Source organism: Ailuropoda melanoleuca, chromosome 10, assembly GCF_002007445.2.
Source record: "Ailuropoda melanoleuca isolate Jingjing chromosome 10, ASM200744v2, whole genome shotgun sequence".
In the NCBI taxonomy this organism is placed as follows: domain Eukaryota; kingdom Metazoa; phylum Chordata; class Mammalia; order Carnivora; family Ursidae; genus Ailuropoda; species Ailuropoda melanoleuca.
Window position 1 is genome coordinate 101,304,423 of NC_048227.1, and position 20,021 is coordinate 101,324,443.

A 20,021-nucleotide genomic window follows, 5' to 3' on the forward strand; every position below is an offset into this window, starting at 1 on the left:
ATCAATGGTGTCAGAGGTCCGGATACCAGTTATCTGGGGGGTGGGGGAGGTCGTAACTGGGAAGGGCGGATGAAGGGGTTTCCGGGGTGCTGTTATCGTTCTCGTTCTCGCCAGGGGTGTGTTCACTTCGGGCAAACCTGACAAGCGTGTGCTTACAATTTGTGTCCTACTCCACACGTATGCTCTGCTTCAGCACAATGTACCCCCTTCTCCCCCCCAAAGTGGCTGCCAGCCTTGTTTCCAGTTCATAGCTGTTCTTCAAAGTGTCGCTCGTCTTTCACACTTGAGGTCAATGTGAAACCCTTTGTAAAGGTGAACACATGTGAATGTTTGAAGCCTCTAGTCTCTTTTGAGGTTTCCTCAGTAGGAGTGAGACATTTCAGGAGCGTCAGCGTGGTCTGTCCTCCGGCTAACGACGTCAACTGCTGGCCTGCAGGAGCCCCTGGGCGTGGCTCCGGGCGGCTCCGCTCCCGGGGTCCTTGGTGATGTGGGGGCAGCCGCAGGCGCCGTGGGGCGGGCCCGAGGGTTCACTGCTTCAGCTCTGGCCCGACAGGAAGGAAAGAGAAATGCGTCAGTTGTTCCAACATGAACAAAAATTGACTTCCTTCTCTCCAGGACAGGCGGCCCTGTCTCCTGTGAAGCCGATGCAAAGGTAGGAGGGTATGGGAGCCCGGCCATTCGGGGAGGTTGTTCCGAGGGCCAGGCAGGTAGAGATTACAGTGACTGTCACTTTGCCTAAATTAATGACACCGAAAAGGTGGGAGACAAAACCTGATAAATTGGACAGAGGATGACTTCTAATTTATGGAGTAGCGTGCATTTGTGCTACTCAAGGACGTCCTTGAGACTTTGTTAAAAATCAAACCAAACCCAAAAAACCCACCATCTAAAAGCTACACGGTGTGAACTGTTTTCGAGGTGGTGTTTGTCTTGACTGTATTTATGTTGGCTTTATTGCAGTTATTTGCTTTCTTCTGTGGCTTGTAACTTTGTGATGGTTTGTTACCGTTTTGCTCGGAATCAACTTCCTAGATTGAGTGGTTCGGTCACCTGTATTTCTGGTTTGGACAAGGAACCTAAATGTACTTTAAAAATTAAAAAAAAAGTAAGTTAGTTAGGGTGTCATTTAAATTTCTTTTGGTTAAGCTTTCTTAACCTGCAAAAACATTTCTCAGCAAGAGAAGAGAGTATGAGAGGAAAATGCTCACTGGATATTAGGGATTTACCACGAAGTTAGAATCCGTGTAAGAAGATTACTCGGCCAAGATAGTGGGAGATTCTAATCTTAGCTTTTCTGCTTGAGTAAAACACCAGACTTTGAAGTTAAACAGCCCTGAATCCAAGTGTGATTTTAGGTAAATGACTTAATCGCTCCAAGCCTCGCCCTCCTCATCTGTAAAATGGGCGTACTTACTTCACAATGTTGCAGCGAAGACTGAGGTCATGTACGCAGAGTCCTCGTCAGACTGACCCAGAGTAAGTGCTAAATAAATCGTTGCTTTTGGTACAACAAAAAGGATGACAATTATCATAGTGGGATCTCTAATAGTGTAATAATCTTAATTCTCATTTCTTCATGCTTCCCTAAGAAGAGGTCAAGTTTAAGCCATAGAAATCATGGCTTTCTATGTCAGCATTTGACTTTTGATTCTAAAACTGAACTTTTGGGGGGGTTTTGGTGGCAAGATGAAGCTCGTCCCCCTTTCTCCTATGTCGGGTAGGCTTCGGGTCTTCTAGATTTCTAGATTTGCACATACAGGCAACTTCATATATTAAGGACTTGACATTTATATAAGTCGTGGAGACTTTCTTAAGAAAACGAACACAACGCCAGGGATGGGGCCTTGGACGCGCCGCGCAAGCAGGGGAGGCTGGGACTTGAGCTTTACAGCTTCCTGGAAAACCCACTTCTGATGAAGTGACAGGAGAGACAAGAACTGATAGACACCCATCTGGCCTCACCTCGGCAGAAACGAACCCAGCCGGGTTGGGGTTGGAACCACGGAGACCACCGCTTTTGTGTTCATCTCCTGCCTCAGCCACGTACCCCGGTGTCCTTCGTGGCTGCACAGGCTTCCACAAAGGACACACTCGAGCAAAAAGGGACGAACTTGTGTGTGGCGTCAGGGGCGGGGTCGTGACACCCGGGTCCCCTACCTACATCCCGGGCAGGGTAGCGGGGCTGTGTTCTCGAGCTGCAGCCTCTGAAGGAAACCACTGTGGTCAGAGCAGAGCAGCGGGGCTTGTGGCCCCCGAGGTGACCCGCGCCATGGGCTGTTGCAGGGCTGTGGGTTTCAGGCTTTGAGAACATTCTGCAGCTTCCCTTGAACATCCCGGCAGCGCGGAGAGTCCTGGTCATGTGCACACACGCCCCCGCAATTTGCCACCTTGCCACCGTCCTGGTCCCCCACGTCACCGGCAGGTGTGGAAGCTTTCTCGCCTGCGAGCTGATGACCAGCCACTCAGCGATGACAGGTGACAGGGTGGAAGGACAGGGGCCCCTGCCTGCAGGCAGAGAACGACTCCTTTCCTGGCCTCCTTGCTCTTCTCCTTCAGCCCCGCGGTCCTTGTGCTGCCCTCTTGGCAGGTCTGAGAGCCAGTGAGGCTTTGCTGTGAGGCCGAGGAAGGAAAGCCGGCGTCATTTCAAAACCTGACTATTTTGTCCCCTTGGCAAAGTTGTCCCACATGATGAGCCCCTGGGAAGAACCCCCCACTCGTAGCCATTTCGGCATGCTCTTCATGGAGACTCTTGCCTCCCTCCGAGCATCTTCCTTCTCTGCAGATTCTTGTGTTTTTATTTATTTTTTATTTATTTTTTTTTGAAAGGCTCCTTCAAGTAATTCTTTTTTTTTTAAAGATTTTATTTATTTATTTGACAGAGACAGCCAGAGAGAGAGAGGGAACACAAGCAGGGGGAGTGGGAGAGGAAGAAGCACTCATAGCAGAGGAGCCTGATGTGGGGCTCGATCCCATAATGCCGGGATCACGCCCTGAGCCAAAGGCTGCGCTACCCAGGCGCCCCAGATTCTTGTGTTTTTATACCCATCACAGTGTGTTATAGTTTATGTGCTCACGTGTCCGTTGTCTGGCTGGAATGTGAACTTCTGGAATGCAGAGATCGGCTCTTACTGATTGTACGTCCTCAATGCCTGGCACACGCTCGGCTCACAGAAGGCCTCTGAACCCACATTGTTGAACCCACGCCCTGAACACCACAGCCCCACTGTGTCTGGATGCCGGAGTTGCACCGGGTTGCAGCGTGACCGGATGCAGCCAGAATGGATTGAAGTACACTGCTGCATTAGGAGGGGACCCCAGCACCGCCCCCCGGCTGCCTTTGTCCCTGTCAATCCCCGAGAAATGTCTGATGGCTTCTTCTGCTTGGAGGCTTCCTGCAGGAGGTGCAAAGTGCAGGGAAGAGGTGTTCCTGAGTCCGGCTGCTTCATTCCAGCCGTTGTGCTAGGTCTCTACCTGGATGATGTATTGAATCAACCCTGTGAAGCAGGGACAGCTTTCTCTAGAGCACGGAGGAGGCAGAGCAGGAAAGTGAGTCTCACAGAGATTCAGCACCTGGCCCAAGAGCACATGCCTATGCCCGGGAATTGGGTTCGATCCCAGGTTGTCCGGTACCCCAACCGATACGGAGATGGGGCAGTTTGGTGTAGAAGGCTTCTCTAAGCAGCTGTGAGAGATTTTTCCTTCAAAGTGGTGCTGTGGTATTGGTTTTCTTTTTTTAATTGTTACATAGAATTAGACTGGTTGTGGAGTGCTGTAAGCAAAGGCAGACACCATTGCAAGATGACAAATGTGCAATGGGAAGAAGGTCGGGGCTCCCTGTAGGTGAGAACAGAGCCCGACTTCTTTCCTTGGGACAAAATTAATGCAATTTAAGAACCTGCCAGGTGAACGGGACAATGACTGCATAAGGAGCATCTCAGAAAAACGGATCTGGGAGACTTCATCCCTCCTGCCAGGAGGCTATGACTTTCTGCATGAGATCATTAAAACAAAACACTTTGTAGCATGCTTCTCAAATTCCAAAATAACTCAGATTTTCCTGTGCTTTTCAGTTTCCCGAAGATTGAAGCTTTCAGAGCTGGGTGCCTGCTTGCTCACCTGACTGTCCTGACTTCCTACTCTGCTTGAATTCATGCTTCCTGGTTTGCAAGCTAGCCGGCATGTCACAACATTCGCTGCATTTCTCAACACATTAAGGACATACTTGCTGGCTGGTGAGGGATCACTAAATCCCAATGTCACCACTAGAAAGCACTCTTGAATACAAGCCAGAATGAAGTCAAGGTCCTGATAGAGAAATACACGAAGGAAAAGGGTGTTATAATGAAGGAGTGACTAATTTTGATTGTAAATAAGGAGAAAGTTCCTGAATTAGGTAGCAATGAATCTGGACCTTGAAAGATTAATATTGATGATAATGATACTATTACTACTAATAATTACAGCTACTGTTTATTAACTGCTTATTATATGCTTGCCACGGTGATCTGAGTACTGCATATGTATCCACACAGGTAATCCTCACAACTGCTCTGTGAAGCAGGCGCAGTAGGTCTCTGGGTAGATAAGGAAATTCAGTCCTAGCAGGTTTCTGTAACTCACCCAGCAGTTAGTAAGGGACAGAGCTGAGCTACTCACCCACACAGTCAGGCTCCACACCTGCTTTCCCGAGTGTTCCCTTATTGCCTATGAATGGATTTGATTTTGGTGGACAGAGGGAAGCGTGGGAGCAAATGCACAATGTGCTTGGGGAATAGTCTCGAATGAGCTCACCACGGGAATGTCGGAGCGCTCACTGGGCAGTGGGGATGCGGAAGTAGGACGACACCAGATCGGGGGGCGGGGGGTCCGGAAGGCCATGTTTGTGCCTCGGAGCTGGTTTACGGGCAATGGAGAAGCTGGGCTCCCGTGCTGGAGGAAGAATGCAACATTCCCATCCCAGTGTTGGTAAATACACTGTCCCCACCTAGAGAGGCGCCCTCTCCATTCCTCAGACCAGCTCCTCCTCCTCTTCCAGGCTCGGTGGGCCTCACCTTTGCGGTGAAGACTGCCCTGTCCCCTCCTGTCGCCTTCTCCCTCTGCCTCGCCATCCACTCAGTCCTGTCACTGCTCCTCCCGTGGGTGATAGCCATCTGCGTGCAAGCCAGGGGGCTCAGTCCGCTCTGCCCCCCCCCCCGGCAGCTCTCCCTGTGACCCACTCATGAGGGTTACAAATGTTAACCTCCCGCCTGACTCTGTCATCCCAGACAGTGGTCCGTAACACAGAGCTAGCAACATGCAGCCGATTTTCACAGATTCCACATCATTCTTTTACCACCTCTATGTGCTGCTTCAAAACATCACAACAATCAAAACATCCGTGAGAGGAGCGTGTTTATTTTATCCATGTTTCGAAGAATATGAAAACTATTCCAACATGGTTTCTACTACAGGTGACTAGGAGTGGAATCCTAACGGAAAGGTACACGTCACCTGGCGAATGCCAGGAGGTGGTTGAAATTCTGATTTTTCTTGCTGTTTACCATGGGCTAATGCTGTCCACTGACTCCATCTGCCACCCTAGAAACCTCTATGGACTAGGAAGTTCATTAAACAACAACAGCAACAAAACCTTAAAAAATTAAAAACAAGTAAATTGTTGCCAGGAGTCTGGGGGCACTTTGCCTCGGATAAGTAGATGATGAGCTAAGAACAGTTTCAGTGAAGCATTTTTGAGTATTTGCAAGATGGATCACGGAGCAGACTGTGCAAGTTGGCAGTTGACACAAAACTTCTAAGAATTCAAATCCTAACTGGATTAAAGCTCAGAAAGAGCCCCAGAACTTCCGTTCAAGCGGACTGAAAAAACGCAGCTGAAATAATTCAAATATTTTGCATTGAAAGAACTCTGAGCTCTCAACTACAACCTGGAGATCAGACCTGAAATTGCATATGCAAATTCATAAACCGAAGCCCCCCAAACACCCAACAACCAATGAGAACCAAGCATTCTCTCTTTCCCAAACCCCATTCTCCTTTAAGCCCCATAATGTGTTGAAACATGAACAAGAGAATTATATAACTTAATTTATATAATTAAATGAAATGATTGGATCTTCTAATTCAGTGGTTCTTAAAACTATGAAACTTTTTTTTTTTAAGTAGGCTCCATGCCCAGCGTGGAGCCCAGTGCGGAGCTTGAACTCACAAGCCTGTGATTAAGCGCTGGACGCTTAACTGACCGAGCCACTTAGGTGCCCCTTAAAACTATGAAACTCCGTGCTCACTCGTTATAGGAAATATATTGTAGTTCACCTTTTACTATCCAGAACGGAATTCATGTATACTAAAATCTATCTACACGCTACTACGACTACAACACAATTATCGTGATAAAAAGAGAAATAAGAGGACTTTATAAATTATATATTTTTACCATATAATGTGAACTTGGACATGTAACCTATGTTAGAAGATCCAGTGAAGTTGTCCGATGTTTGTGTAAATAGAATCACGTTGAATATGACATCTACAAATGCAGATTGTTACCAGCGTATGGCAGGAGTCATTTGGATACTACTAGCAATGTTGCCTTTGGTGATGCAACTTTCTGAAATGATAAACAATTCTTGTTAAGGTTCTAAGTGAAACAAAGTATAGTTTTCCTTCAATCTACACAATAGCTGCATTCTTTTTTTTTTTTTTAAGATTTTATTTATTTATTTGACAGAGAGAGAGAGAGAGAGACAGCCAGCGAGAGAGGGAACAAGCAGGGGGAGTGGGAGAGGAAGAAGCAGGCTTCCAGCAGAAGAGCCTGATGTGGGGCTCGATCCCAGAATGCCGGGATCACACCCTGAGCCAAAGGCAGATGCTTGAGGACTGAGCCACCCAGGCGCCCCACCCAATAGCTGCATTCTGGAAAACTCTGAATATATTAAAATCCTGCAAAATATACTTTGTGTTTATATAAGAGTTATATTTGATCAAATAATTATAATTTTTTTTCTAATCAAATTATCTGGTAAGGTAGTCAGCAATTGCACGGGGATGCAAGATGGTTTTTTGTCACTGTCACAACCAAAAGCACCCCAGAAACTTCTAAAGAGGAAAGTGTGGTACTGCCCCCATGAACATCCTGGGTGCGTCCCAGTGAGGTGAAACAACCGTGGCTCAAACGTGGTAAATGGAGTATCCAAGCCACCAAGCCAGTGGGATGCTAGGAGGACCCTGGACACCAAAGAGAAAGCATCTTACTTGGTTTCTGTGAATCTTGCTGATTGATGATCCTGGGGTGATGCGCTATGAGCAGAACCTATTTATGACCCTGGCATGATGCTCCCTACAGTACCAACAACACCATTTCAAAAAGTCACCCCTTGTTTAGAGAGGATCTGGAGACAGATCCTTCAGGTTAAAGGAAAAAGTAATTTCCATCTAACGATAGAAGGCTTTACTTGTAGTAAATATTGACCAAGGGCTTGAATGACTGAAGGTTTACAGAAGCTAGAATCAAATATCTGAAACTCAAGAATCAAAAATATGGGGATGGATACCAAACACCCATCCTCTGGTTTTCTAAGCTTTATGCCAGCATCACCTTGGAATACCAGAAAACACCGTGTTTTGATCTCTATTTGAAATGCTTTCAGTGAATTATGATTTGGCGCTAACCTCTTAGCTGTAAGATCAGCATAATGATGATCCCTCAAGTACAATTTTGCTTCTTCTGCCGAACCATGGCTCAAATAAATGATTGATTGTGTTCTCGGTCTATGCACTTTATACCTCGAGGAAGTCCTTCTCATCTTCCTTTGGTTTATCAGAATGATATACCTCACCTTGATTTTTTGTTTTGGTTTGTTTCATTTTGTTTGGTTTTGCCTAGGCAACTAGGAAGGTCAGAAATACATCTAATGTTCAAGCACGGTGACTGCCACTGCAGGTTCCGGGTAGAATGAGCTCCTCTTTCCGCCCTGCTGTTGTCTGACTTTACTTTAATTATCCTCTATGTGCTTGTAGCATAAGCAACATCATAGTCTTGTTACACATGGAATAGAGTGTAAATCACTAGTCAAGTCATATGCTTTAAGCACTTGAACGGTGTCTGGCACTTGGAAGGTCCTCAATAAATATTTACTGGATGGATGGGTGGATGGATGGATGGATCTGAGAAATAAACCAAATTTTACTTTTCCATATGTAGGAGTGAGTGGCCGCTGGGGGGAGGGTGAGCTCCTCTCACCCATGAAGAGGGCCCTTCCCACTGGAGGCCATAGCCACAGATTTGAAAGTATGAGGAATGTTTTTACGTGATAACTGAATCCTGTATTTCTATAAAACCCAGCCACCTGAATGAGTGAACATTTGTGTGTGCCAGGACCCCCCCCAGTGAGTCCACTTGTCAATGTCATTTCCACCCTTGTACCGCATGACCAGAGCTAGAGAGTGGAGCATAAAAACCACATGAAAAGAAAGCTCGGTGCCCGCAAATCATGTGTTTTGAGCCAAGTGCAAAAATGTTCATTTAAAATACTTGAGAGTCAGGTCAACTGTATAGTTCTCGGTCCAGTGGTAAATAAGAAGGAAGAAGAACCAAGGGGCAAGTTTAAAGAAATTGGCTCATAAAGTTGCCAAATATGGGCCAATTTGCACCTTATCATTTGTTACTTGATTATTCCGTATTGCTTTCCTCTTTTCCAGAGACTCCAAGCCTTGGGGAACTAAGATCTGTGAGTTCCATCTGTTCATCCAGAAACTGGGGAGCAACGAGGATTGAAGCTTTACACCAGTCATACAGTGAACACCAGCCAGCCTGGACTAGAGCCCAGAGTCCTTGTTGCTTTGTCCTTTTCCCGCCTTCTGGATTGGAAGCCTTTTGAGGGCAGGCACTGGTGAGTAGTTCCCTGAAGACTAGAGGCCAAGAGTGCCCCTTTCAGAGCTCTGCGTCTTCCTACTCTTCATGCAACCTGTGCATTTGGGTGAGCTGTGCATTTTAACTTGTCCCACAGTGGAGTAACGTAGACTCCCTTAAGCCATGACTCCTTAGCCTATAGGGCCATGAACATGGATAGGAAAAAGATTACATCTTTATTTATCTACCTCTTAACTAAAATTTAGCCTTTCTTTCCATTATGAATACAGGCATCAAACCACAGTAGAACTAGAAGGACTGGTAACTGTCATTAATTGAAATCACACATATTTTCATGCCACGATGTATGTTGTAGATATCTCAAAATATTACTTATAGTCATCACTATTTTGAAATTACAGTAGTTGTTAGATCACTGCTAGATCTCATTTCATGCATCAATGAACATATATATTACTATATTAAAACATTTCAGTATAAACGATTTCCTTTGTAATTCAATGTATTTTATTTTATGCATTTAAATACACAGGGTTCACCAGACTACCAAAGATTAAGCAGAGATTCTTAACCTTTTTTTTTTTCTTAAAGAAAATGATCCCTTAGGGCTCTGTTAACCTCTTATTCAATAATTTGTTATGGATCATAAATTAATATAATGCAAATTTCTGTTGAAGCCCAACAAAAGTTTAGCTTCTAAAGCATTGAAAGGAAGTCTTATTACTAAGGAAATCATGTCGATTTGATAGCAAAATGGCGTTACCGAAAGTATACTGCTTTGATCTACACTTTCTGCATTTCATTGATACACATCTAGCCAGTGTTTTATCAATTCAACACCATCTTCCTGGTTGGGGGGAGGAACAAACTGAAGGTCATGTGAGCTCAGTGTCTCCAATGCAGAAAAAAAAGCAGGGGGAATGTAAGCAGAACCTTTCAACCAGCATTAAACAGAAACAAGACCCCATGCGTAAGACATCCTTGAAAACCATTAAAAACCATAAATAATTGATAGATAGAGGTTGTGGGATGTTCCTTCAAACATCCTCAACTGATCGATTTTTTTTGAGTTTTGAAGGTAATTGTAAAACTAATAGCTAAGTGTTGAGCACGCTGAGTTCTTCTAATCTATTTTCAATTAGGCTGATGTACATTAAACATGGGCCTTTATGCCTCTCTGATCACTGGAGATACCAGATTCATCTTCGAATAATTCAAGTTTAGAAGTTTGTGGCTTTTAGAAACATGAGAAGGCCAATTTAATAAAATTTAAAATCTTACATTATCACGATGGCAGAAGGTGCAAAGGTCTGTGTGGAACATTTTGTGTGTCCAGAAGTTAATGCCGCAGACACACACGAGCCAGGAAAATGAGGCCATTTTGTTGTTGTCTTTTCTACAGGCATTGAGCTGGCTGGGCTTTTAATGACCATTACTGCTGACCCGAAGGCATTGGAGGGGAAGGTTAGCTTCTGAATGTCCTCGAAACTCTTCTAACTGCCATTTCTAAGTTCCCTCGGATTGGGGCTCACTTCTGCTTTGCAGAAATTATCTGCTTGGAGCCGTGCCTGATTTATAACAATCTCTGGCAAAACCTCAGAAAAGAGATATGCTTTTGGGTTAGACGGACATCAGAAGCAGCGGTAGGGCCCGGTGGAAAAGCTCCCCGGGTGGCGTGAGGCTCTGGGAGCCACGAGTCCGGCTGAGGGGCAGACTCTTGGGGCTTTCTTCTTCTGAGGAGTGTGACGCAGTTAAAAAGGGGGAAAAAAAGAGCCACGAGCGAGACAGTCGCCAATGAAATAGGAGAAGGAGCACTTTCAAGCACGTGGGGCTCTCCTGGGCGCTCTGAGCTCACGCACAGCACAGGGGTGCTCGGTTGGAGTGACACTCAACGCGGGGCTACGCACGACAGAAGGAATGGCCCGGGAAGTCAGCCTAAATTCCCTCCAGGACTTGGAACGCGAGGTCATCCTCCAGGTCCTGTACCGAGACCAGGCGGTTCAAAACATCGAGGAAGAAAGGATCCGGTATGCTGTTCCCCACATGCGTGCAAGTCTCTGGGTGTTCCTGCTGGCAGCCTGCTGCCACCTGCTTGCTCGCTGCTGCTTGCTGGCCACGGGGCAACCGGGCGTCCCCTCTGCAAGTGGCCCCGTGAGGGGTGGCGGCCAGGGAGCCCTGCCCTCTAACTGAGCTCCCCACAGTAAGGGCAAAGGGAGGCCGCTTCTGTGGTTCTTAAGTGAACCACAAACAATGCCTTTTTGTGCTAAGTTTGTTGTCTGCTGCTTGTCCCTTGTTTGTAGGCTTCTACTCCACCTCTCGAGGGCAAGACCTCCAGCACAGGGTTGCCTAAATTGTTGGTGGGGGTCACCAAGGGCACACAGAAAAGCCGAGAAAGCAGCGTAGAAACAGCAGGTCGGCTGCAATCCATTCCTGTCTTTTTCTTTGTGTGCTTTTGCTTCCAAGTTGGCTTGGAGGGGAGGGGGAGCATAGAATGTGAACCTGTTCAGCCTGTTCCCTGACGGATCTGTCAATAGAAGTTTCTTTCCTTGTCTGCCTGGAAACTGCGCGCGCTGTTTGGTGTAACACTTAATAAGGCAGGGCTAGACAGTATCAAGCTGCCGATTGTTACTGGTCGAGATCCACCCTTACAAATGGCGATGCCTTGTTTGTCAATGTCTGTAAAGGACGTGAAGACTGGAAAATAAGTACGTGAAATAGGCTTTTTCATTTTTTTTTTTAAAGATTTTATTTATTTGTTTGACAGAGAGACAGTCAGCGAGAGAGAGAACACAAGTAGGGGGAGTGGGAGAGGAAGAAGCAGGCTCCCAGCGGAGGAGGCTGATGTGGGGCTCGATCCCAGAATGCCGAGATCACGCCCTGAGCCTAAGGCAGACGCTTAACCACTGTGCCACCCAGGCGCCCCACATTTTGTTTTGTTTTTAACAGCAGAACTCTTTTAGAGTCTGCCAAGAAAAATACACATATAAAATAAAATTCAGGGCCACCCAATGCTTGAGGAGTGAGAGATGTTTGCGGGTTAACTGGAAGATATATGTCCTTTTTCTATCCTCCCCTGTTATCCCCAAGCTCTCTAAGTGTACTTGTACTTTCTTCCACTAAAAAATATAATACACTGAACAAAATGGAATTGTCCCTGATGATGAGAGGGCTTTCAGTGATTTAGAAACATCATTTTGAATATCAACAAAGTAATATGCACACTGTGGTCAGGAAGCTTTGTTCCAGAGGGTATAGACTAGAGCAAATCCTGCAAGTTGAATGAATACACGCTTGCTTCTCGGGACTGGCTTCTCTCTTCTAAAGGTAGCTAGCAGAGACATTTTGTGAAAGAGTGTTCTGGTTAATAACACGTCTTTGGGGTCCTTTGGCACTTAGACTATTGTCTCGGGGAAATAGGGACTGGAAGTGAACTGACCACCCATTAAAAAACAAAAACAAAAACAAAACAAAACAGTATTTGGGATGCCTGGGTGGCTCAGTCGGTTAAGCGGCTGCCTTCGGCTCAGGGTCCTGGGATCGAGTCCTGCATTGGTCTCCTTGCTCAGCGGGGCGTCTGTTTCTCCCTCTGCCCGCAAATAAATAAATAAAATCTTAAAAAAAAAAAAAAACAGTACCAAAGCATAGCATCGGTTAAATAATTTTATTGGTTAACTTAATGACAATAGCAGGTGTGGATATCTTTATAGATCTTTCCATGCCTTCTGTATTAAAATTGATGCCATTTTCTCTCTCTGTGTGTTTTGTTTTGTTTTGTTCTCTGTCTTTGCTAACGTGATGATGTCCTTTGGACATGGAGGGAATAGCTTAGAACAACACTAGAGGCTAAACCCGCTGTGCCAGGCACTTTTTAGGCTTTGCCGTTGAATCCTCCCAGCATCCGTGGGAGGTGACCTTTTTCTCATCTCTGTTTCACTGTGGAGAAAATCTCTGAGCCTCTTTCCTGAGAGATTGAGTGAGATCCCTAGGTCACACAGCCGTGTTGTTAGCTGGGTTTGTTGGAGGCCAAAACCCCTTCTTTCTTCTCTTGCCAGGGGTGGTACTGTTGGGGCCCTCGCCATGGAAGAGTGTGTCTGGCATCTGTCCTTTCATTCAGCCATATCTTATCATTTGACTCTCTGGGCTGCAGGAAACTGAAGACACACTTGCAGCATCTCCGGTGGAGAGGAGCAAAGAGCACGAGCCAGGAGTACAAAGAGAAGTCGTGTGCACGCTGCCAGCGCGAGCTGGGGCTTCTGCTGAACCGGGGGGCCGTGTGCAAGGGCTGCAGCCACCGCGTGTGCTCTGAGTGCCGAGTGTTCCTGAGGAAGACCAGCGCCTGGAAGTGCACCGTGTGCTTCGAGGACAGGTGAGATGGCCGGGGTGTTCACGTCCCCCCTGCGGACTCGGGCCATGGGGACGGTCCCAGACCAAAGGCTGACAAAGCGTCGTCACTCCTCCAGTTCGATTGGTTAATGTTCACGGAGGGCTTCACATGAAGCTACGTTTCTAGACTCGGAAGTTACAGTAATTTAAAAACAAATTTTATTATATAAAAAGGTTTTTTTTTCTTTTAATTTACAAATATTTGTTTTTAATGGCTAAGGAGTTAAGATTCATTTGGAATTCGTAACTAGGTGCCTAAGTTTTTCAAGAGCTTAATTTATCTTTTCCAGAGAAAGTCAAGTGAATCTTAACATGGGGAATATTAGACTGATCCTGTGTAGCGCCATTTATTTTTAAAGATTTTACTTATTTGTTTGTTTGTTTAGAGAGCATGAGCAGGGGGAAGGGCAGAGGGAGAGAGAGAATCTGAAGCAGACTCCCCACTGAGCATGAAGCCCCACGCGGGGCTCGATCCCAGGACCCTGAGATCATGACCTGAGCGGAAATCAGGAGTCAGGTGCTTAACTGACTGAGCCACTCAGGCACGCTGCATTATTTTTTAAAAAATATTTTATCGAGGTATAATTGCCATATGACATTATATTGATTTCAGATACACGGCGTAATGAGCTCATGTTTGTATACACTGCAAAGTGATCACCACAATAGATCTTTATCTGTACTTCAATTCCGAATGATAACCTTGAAAGGTGGAGTATTCTTCTTTGGATGCTTTCTTCCTTTCAGTACTTTGGATTGGATTTGTCATCCCACCCCCTTCTGGCTGCCAATTTCTTTTCTTTTCTTTTCTTTTCTTTTCTTTTCTTTTCTTTAAGATTTTATTTATTTATTTGACAGAGAAAGAGACAGCCAGCGAGAGAGGGAACATAAGGAGGGGGAGTGGGAGAGGAAGAAGCAGGCTCCCAGCGGAGGAGCCTGCTGAGGGGCTCGATCCCAGAACGCTGGGATCACGCCCTGAGCTGAAGGCAGACGCTTAACGACTGAGCCACCCAAGTGCCCCGTGGCTGCCAATTTCTGATGAAAAATCTGCCCGTAGTTTTATGGGGGTTCCTTGTATGCTGCAAGTTGTTTTTCTCTTGTTGCTTTTACAAGTCTCTTTCTATCTTTCACTTTTGACATTTAATTAGGATGTGCTTGATGTGATCTCTTAGGGTTCATCTTATTTGGGATTCTCTGGGCTTCCTGGACCTGGATGTCTGTTTCTCTCCCCAGGTTATGGAACTTTTCAGCCATTTTTTCTTCAAATAATTTTCTGCTCCTTTCTCTCTCTCTTCGGCCTCTGTAATGTGACTCAGTATTCTGCTTGATGTCGTCCCATAAGTCTGTGAGGCTGAATTCATTTTCTTTCTTTTTCCTTTTTTGTGCTCTGCTTGGGTGAGCTCCACTGCCCTGCCTTCCAGATTGCTGATCTGTTCTGCTTCATCCAGTGTGTGCTTCAGCTCTGTGACTGATGCTTGGCACTTGCTGATGGTTTCCATCTCTTGGTTGAAGTTCTCACTGTGCTCATCTGGCCTTCTTCTGAGTCTGGTCAGCATCTTTATGGTTGTTACTTTGAATTCTTTATCAGGTAGATTACCCATTTCTATGAAAGTAACGTATTTTTTTTGGAGATTTTTACCTTGTTCTTTCATTTGGAACATACTTCTCTATGTCTTCATTTTGCTTGACTCTCTGTGTTTGTTTCTTTTTTTTCTTTTTTAAGATTTTATTTATTTGTCAGAGAGAGAGAGAGAGAGAGAAAGAGCACAAGCAGGGGGAGTGGCATGCAGAGGGAGAAGCAGGCTCTCCGCTGAGCAAGGAGCCCAATGTAGGACTCGATCCCAGGACTTTGGGATCATGATGTGAGCCAAAGGCAGATGCTTAACCAACTGAGCCACCCAGGCATCCCACTCTGTGTTCATTTCTATATGTTTCTAAATAGGAACCTCTCCCCATCTTAAAGGAGGGGCCTTGTGTGGGTGATGAACCTTGATGTTTAACCTTGCCCTACCTCTCGGTTATCTTTCCAAACTTTGTGATTGCCCAAGCAGCCTGATTTACTCCTGATAGGGCTCCATTGGTGTGCCAAGATCTGTCAGTGTTCCAAAGGGAAGGATCTGTTAGAACCTAGTTTCAGGCTGATTGGAAGCCAGAGCTGTAGGCAGCAGCTTTTACAGCATGCAAATAGATACAGTCCTGTGGGACCACAACCATAAACTCTCCTGAGCTCCAGACCAGGAGATCCGGAGGTGTCCTTTGGGTGGAAGTTGCAAAACTCAGGGCTCTAGACGAGTGCATGAGCTCCTTCCTAGGAGGTTCCAGAGAGCCATAGCAAAGCCAGTGCTGAGCGCAAGGATGTTGTCTCCCTGCCTGTGTTCTCTGAGAACATCTTCATAACCTTTGGTTGTGTGGCAGAAAGGAAGTCTGCCCCTCAGGCGAAAGCTCCAGGCCAAGTAAATAGGCCTTTTTCACAGGGAGACTGGGGATGTGCTTCAGTTCCTGGGGGTTGTAGGCGGCCAGGAACTGTCTTTACAATTGTCACAGTCTTGTGGAGCCCAGGAACACCAGCCCCCTGGCTGCCAGGGCCAGGTGATCAATGGGTGTCGTCTGTGGGGCTGCATGCACCTGCTGGCTTTGCGAGGCAGCTGGAGAGTGCGAGGGGTGGAGCGTGCCCACCGGCTTTAGGAAGGCAGTGGAAGAACGCCTTGGCTGTGCATGTCCCTCAGCAGCAAGGCTGTGGGAGAACGCTGGGCCCACTTGTAGCCTCCAGCCCCCGTAAGGCAGCGGGAGCGTGGGGCATCTCGCATGCGCGCGGGCTCCAGCAAGGCAGCGGGAGAGTGCCGCGTCTCTGTGCACCTGCCTACGCTAGCCAGGGAGAGGGAGAGTGCAGAAATGGTGCTCATCTCTGGAGAGAGTCCCCCCTGACCCCCGCCCCTCTGGCAGATGCTTTCAGATTAGCAAATGAATCTCCTTCACATACAATCTAGATGCTTTTCAAACCTGCTTTGGTCCTGGGTCTCCATGTGAGTGAGACCACATGCCCCTTGGACTTAAGCCCCATTGCTTTTTCTAAACAAGACCTTTCGGGGCACATTCTCCGGTGCAGGTCCCAAGGGTTGGGGTGTCTGGCAGGCGGCACAAAGCCCTCGCTCCTCTGGGAGAAACTCTGCACTTGTGAGATCCCTCCCTGTTGTGAGTCTCTGTGCAGGGGGTGGGGGGTGGGCTTTTGTGAGTCCGTGTCCCCCCCTCTGCTACCCATCTTGGTGTGGTCTTTCCATCCTTTGTGGTAGAGGGGCACTTCGGCTCCTTTTCGCATCTTCAGAGGGAAGCTGCCGAGCTGGTGTCCATGGAGGAGGTCTGCTCAGGGTCTTCCTACACCACCATCTTCCCGTGCAGCTTTCCTTAAGGCTGTTGGGAAGGAGGTAGGCTGGCTTAGATTGGATACTCAAATAAAGAAACGAGTGTGCTTTCTATTAGTGCCGGACTGAATCTTCACATATTTCAATCTTTTGGCATTGTGAGGTTTAAAAAAAAATTTTTTTAACATGGAATTGGTATTTGGAATTACCCATTTTGAAGATGATAAACAGCCCGTTGGGCTCAGGCTCCCACTTTTCAAAGCAAGAATGGGCTGGTCATCGATTACTTGACAACACAAGAGAGGGTGTTTCTGTTCATTGGCGACAGTGCGCACAAGGACAGGGTGGAACTTAGAGGGAGAAACATTGGTCTGGTGTGAATCTAGGAGAATAATCAGAGACCTGAGGATCTGCAAACAGCTCCTAAGTGTTGCTGCAGACGTGTGAGTGCCTTGGACAAAATCAGGAGGGGCGCTCACACACCGAGGGGCCGGGGGCTGGGTTTTCTCTCCCCCTCAGTCCGGAGGGTTCTGTTTATTGGGCCCCTGACATTATGTCCTCGAATTTCCTGTCCCTTTGCAAGGCTTAATTTCAGTCCCTCATCGAGAGAGAAGTGAAGTTGTTCAACCAGATTTCTTTCCTCCTGAACGGCACACCTTGTATCTCGACAGCAGCTGACTTCAGTCCGAGCTGACTCCACGCATTTCACGCCTTTCATGTCTCTTTGATTTGTTGAGGCCAATGTCCTTCAGATTTGCTTTTTTTTTTTTTTTTTTTTTTTTTTTTTCCGGGCNCCGTGCTCAAGCCATTCAGGCCTCTCTTATCTTGAGAGGGAAGGACAGGGAGTTGCTGGGAGCTGCCTGGGCTCTTGAGAGAGGTGGTAACAATTCCAAATAACATCTAGAAAGGTCTTAAGATTTTCTTCCCTCTTTTCAATCAACCATTTGTATTTGAAGGCTAATGGTAAACATTGCCTGGTAAGGGATTAAATGCATTGGCATTTTTTGTCTTTGAATAGTTCACTGTAAGCTGAAAATCACAAGGAGAGGACAGACGAGGCTGAGGCTGTCTCCGGAGAAGGCTGCCCGTGTTGAAATCTGCACCCAAGAGGGTGTCGTGCCCTGGCTCCTGTAACTCTATCCTCTAAGAGCACAAAGTGTGATTTCTAAAACCCCAGCTTCCTTATTGTGAAATAAGGATGCTTTTCAAAATACCGAAGATAATTGCATTACGAGGAGTGAATTGCCTCAGGAAATCGTATGGGGACAGAACGAAATAATTTATAACAACACGTACTCTACCCCCTTCCTTTCTTGGCAGCTGTCTGTTCTGTCTCTGGTTTTGTCCACCCTGGACCTCCATCCTAGAGAGAAGGCCGGTAAAACTTTAAAATATGTGACAGTCACAACTGACGGGGGACGGGGGTCCCGGATGGGGGGTGGACCCCAGGGCCTTTCCTCTCCCTGCAGCTTCGTCAGCTTGAGACCCGGTCCTTAGGAAGAAGTGGATCCGTCGTGTGACCAGAAGGAAGAGAAGGAGGTTTTTTAAGTCAGGAAAGGGGAAGCTGTAGGATAGTGATTTTAAAAAAGCAAAACCAACTGACAGGTTGGGGCAATCAAAGCAAAAGGCCGGTGGGATGTGCTGGCCTCCGGGTTGGGTCGAGGTTCCAGGAGGCCTTTGAGGTATATCTGAACCACATCTTCTTATCCATTCATCTGTTGAAGGGCATCTCAGCTCCTTCCACAGGTCGGCTATTGTGAACATTGGAGCTATGAACATTAGGGTGCATGTGCCCCTTCTTTTCACTACGTCTGTATCTTTGGGGTAAATACCTAGTAGTGCAATTGCTGAGTCATAGAGTAGCTCTATTTTTAGTGTTTTGAGGAGCCTCCATACTGTTTTCCAGAGTGGCTGTACCAGCTTGCGTTCCCACCAACAGTGTAAGAGGGATCCTCTTTCTCCACATCCTCGCCAACATTTGTTGTTTCCTGTCTCGTTAATTTTTGCCATTGTAACTGGCGTAAGGTGGTATCTCATTGTGGTTTTGATTTTAATTTCCCTGATGGGTAATGATGTTGAACATTTTTTCATGTGTCTGTTAGCCATTTGTATGTCTTCTTTGGAGAAGTGTCTGTTCATATCTTCTGCCCATTCCTTGACTGGATTATTTGTTTTTTGGTTGTTGAGTTTGAGAAGTTCTTTATCTATCTTGGATACCAGCCCTTTATCTACAGCGTCATTTGCAAATATCTTCTCCCATTCTGTGGGTTGCCTCTTAGTTTTGTTGACTTTTTCTTTGCTGTGCAGAAACTTTTTGTCTTGCATGTTTCATTTAAACCTTAAAACAGTCTTATGGGGCTGCAACGACTATTATCCTAATTTTATCGGTGAGGAAATGAGAGGCTAAGAGACAGAAGGTAGTTAGTCCGAGGCCAGGGAGTCCGTTAGACAAGAGCCCTGGTCTCCTGAATCCCACCCCTTCTAGATCTCTGCCCTTTCCCCACAGTCTGTGGGGAGAAAAGCCACTTAGAAGACCTTGGATCTCAGGCTGCAGGAAATGGGGTGTGGGCATAGATGCTTTGTCAAAAGAAAGCTGTACTGCAGTGCGCCAGTGCCCCGAGAGCGGAGCCAGGGGCCGGGGAAGGTGAAGGCCGATGATCCACAGGAACATCTTCGCAGTGAACTGGGCATCAAGTGATAAGGCTGGAGGCAAAAAGAAATTGAGAGCGAAAGAGAAGAAGCAGAAAGGTTCCGGAAACAAAGATGTTGAAAAGGACTAGGAAGAACAGAGTTGGGTGAAGGTCTCTTCTAGTCGTGGGGGGCCTATATTGTTCTCAGCAGGAGCCATCAAGAGAGGGTGATTTGGGAGAAGGAAAGAAGAGAAAGAAGTGTAAATGCGCCCTTGCTTCTTTACTTAATGTCCCTCCCCCCCAATGCACTGACAATTCCCGTGATGAAATGGCACAGAATAAGGACCATGTTGAAATGTCAGGGAGACTAAGCTTTAATTTGCTTGTTTGCTTTAGCTTTGGTTTTAAAAAATAAGATTGAATTGGATGACTTAGGTTCACACTGATTTTTTTTTTCCCCTTCAAAATTATTTGCAGTAGTATCCAATTTCATGTGTCTAGAAAAAACCCGCTCATCCTCCCCAAAGTCACTGGCTGGGGAATTACAAGACATCTGTCCTTCAAACTGTGTTCTTTTTCTCTTGCTTTGTAATTGGCTGTAACCATAAGTACCAGTCTCAGATACTCGTTGCGATGTTCTCTCTCTGTTTCATTAGGAATAACCATTTATAAATAATTAGAACAGAGATTTTAGAGTCAGGGTTTCAAATGGTGGGAAGCGGTACTGTTGATTTCAGGATACTTTCTTGGGCTGCTCACATGTCTCTGATGTTCTATGCC

General features: G+C 46.4%; 1 protein-coding gene across 3 annotated transcripts in view; it reads left to right on the forward strand.

The window, feature by feature from the left end:
- The first annotated feature begins 264 nt into the window (after window positions 1-264).
- The window catches only part of SYTL3 (synaptotagmin like 3), an 84,438-nt gene continuing 64,681 nt past the window's right edge, over window positions 265-20,021 (forward strand). Inside the window, exons 1-5 of one of the 3 annotated variants that reach the window (XM_034669395.1) lie at window positions 267-652; window positions 1,356-1,476; window positions 8,698-8,888; window positions 10,272-10,896; window positions 13,017-13,235. In XM_034669395.1, the coding sequence (XP_034525286.1) occupies window positions 10,787-10,896; window positions 13,017-13,235 (329 nt within the window). In that variant the 5' untranslated portion in view covers window positions 267-652; window positions 1,356-1,476; window positions 8,698-8,888; window positions 10,272-10,786. Of the gene's footprint in view, window positions 653-1,355; window positions 1,477-8,697; window positions 8,889-10,271; window positions 10,897-13,016; window positions 13,236-20,021 lie in introns of all 3 variants that reach the window. The other 2 variants (XM_034669396.1, XM_002915112.4) reach the window with 2 other exon arrangements.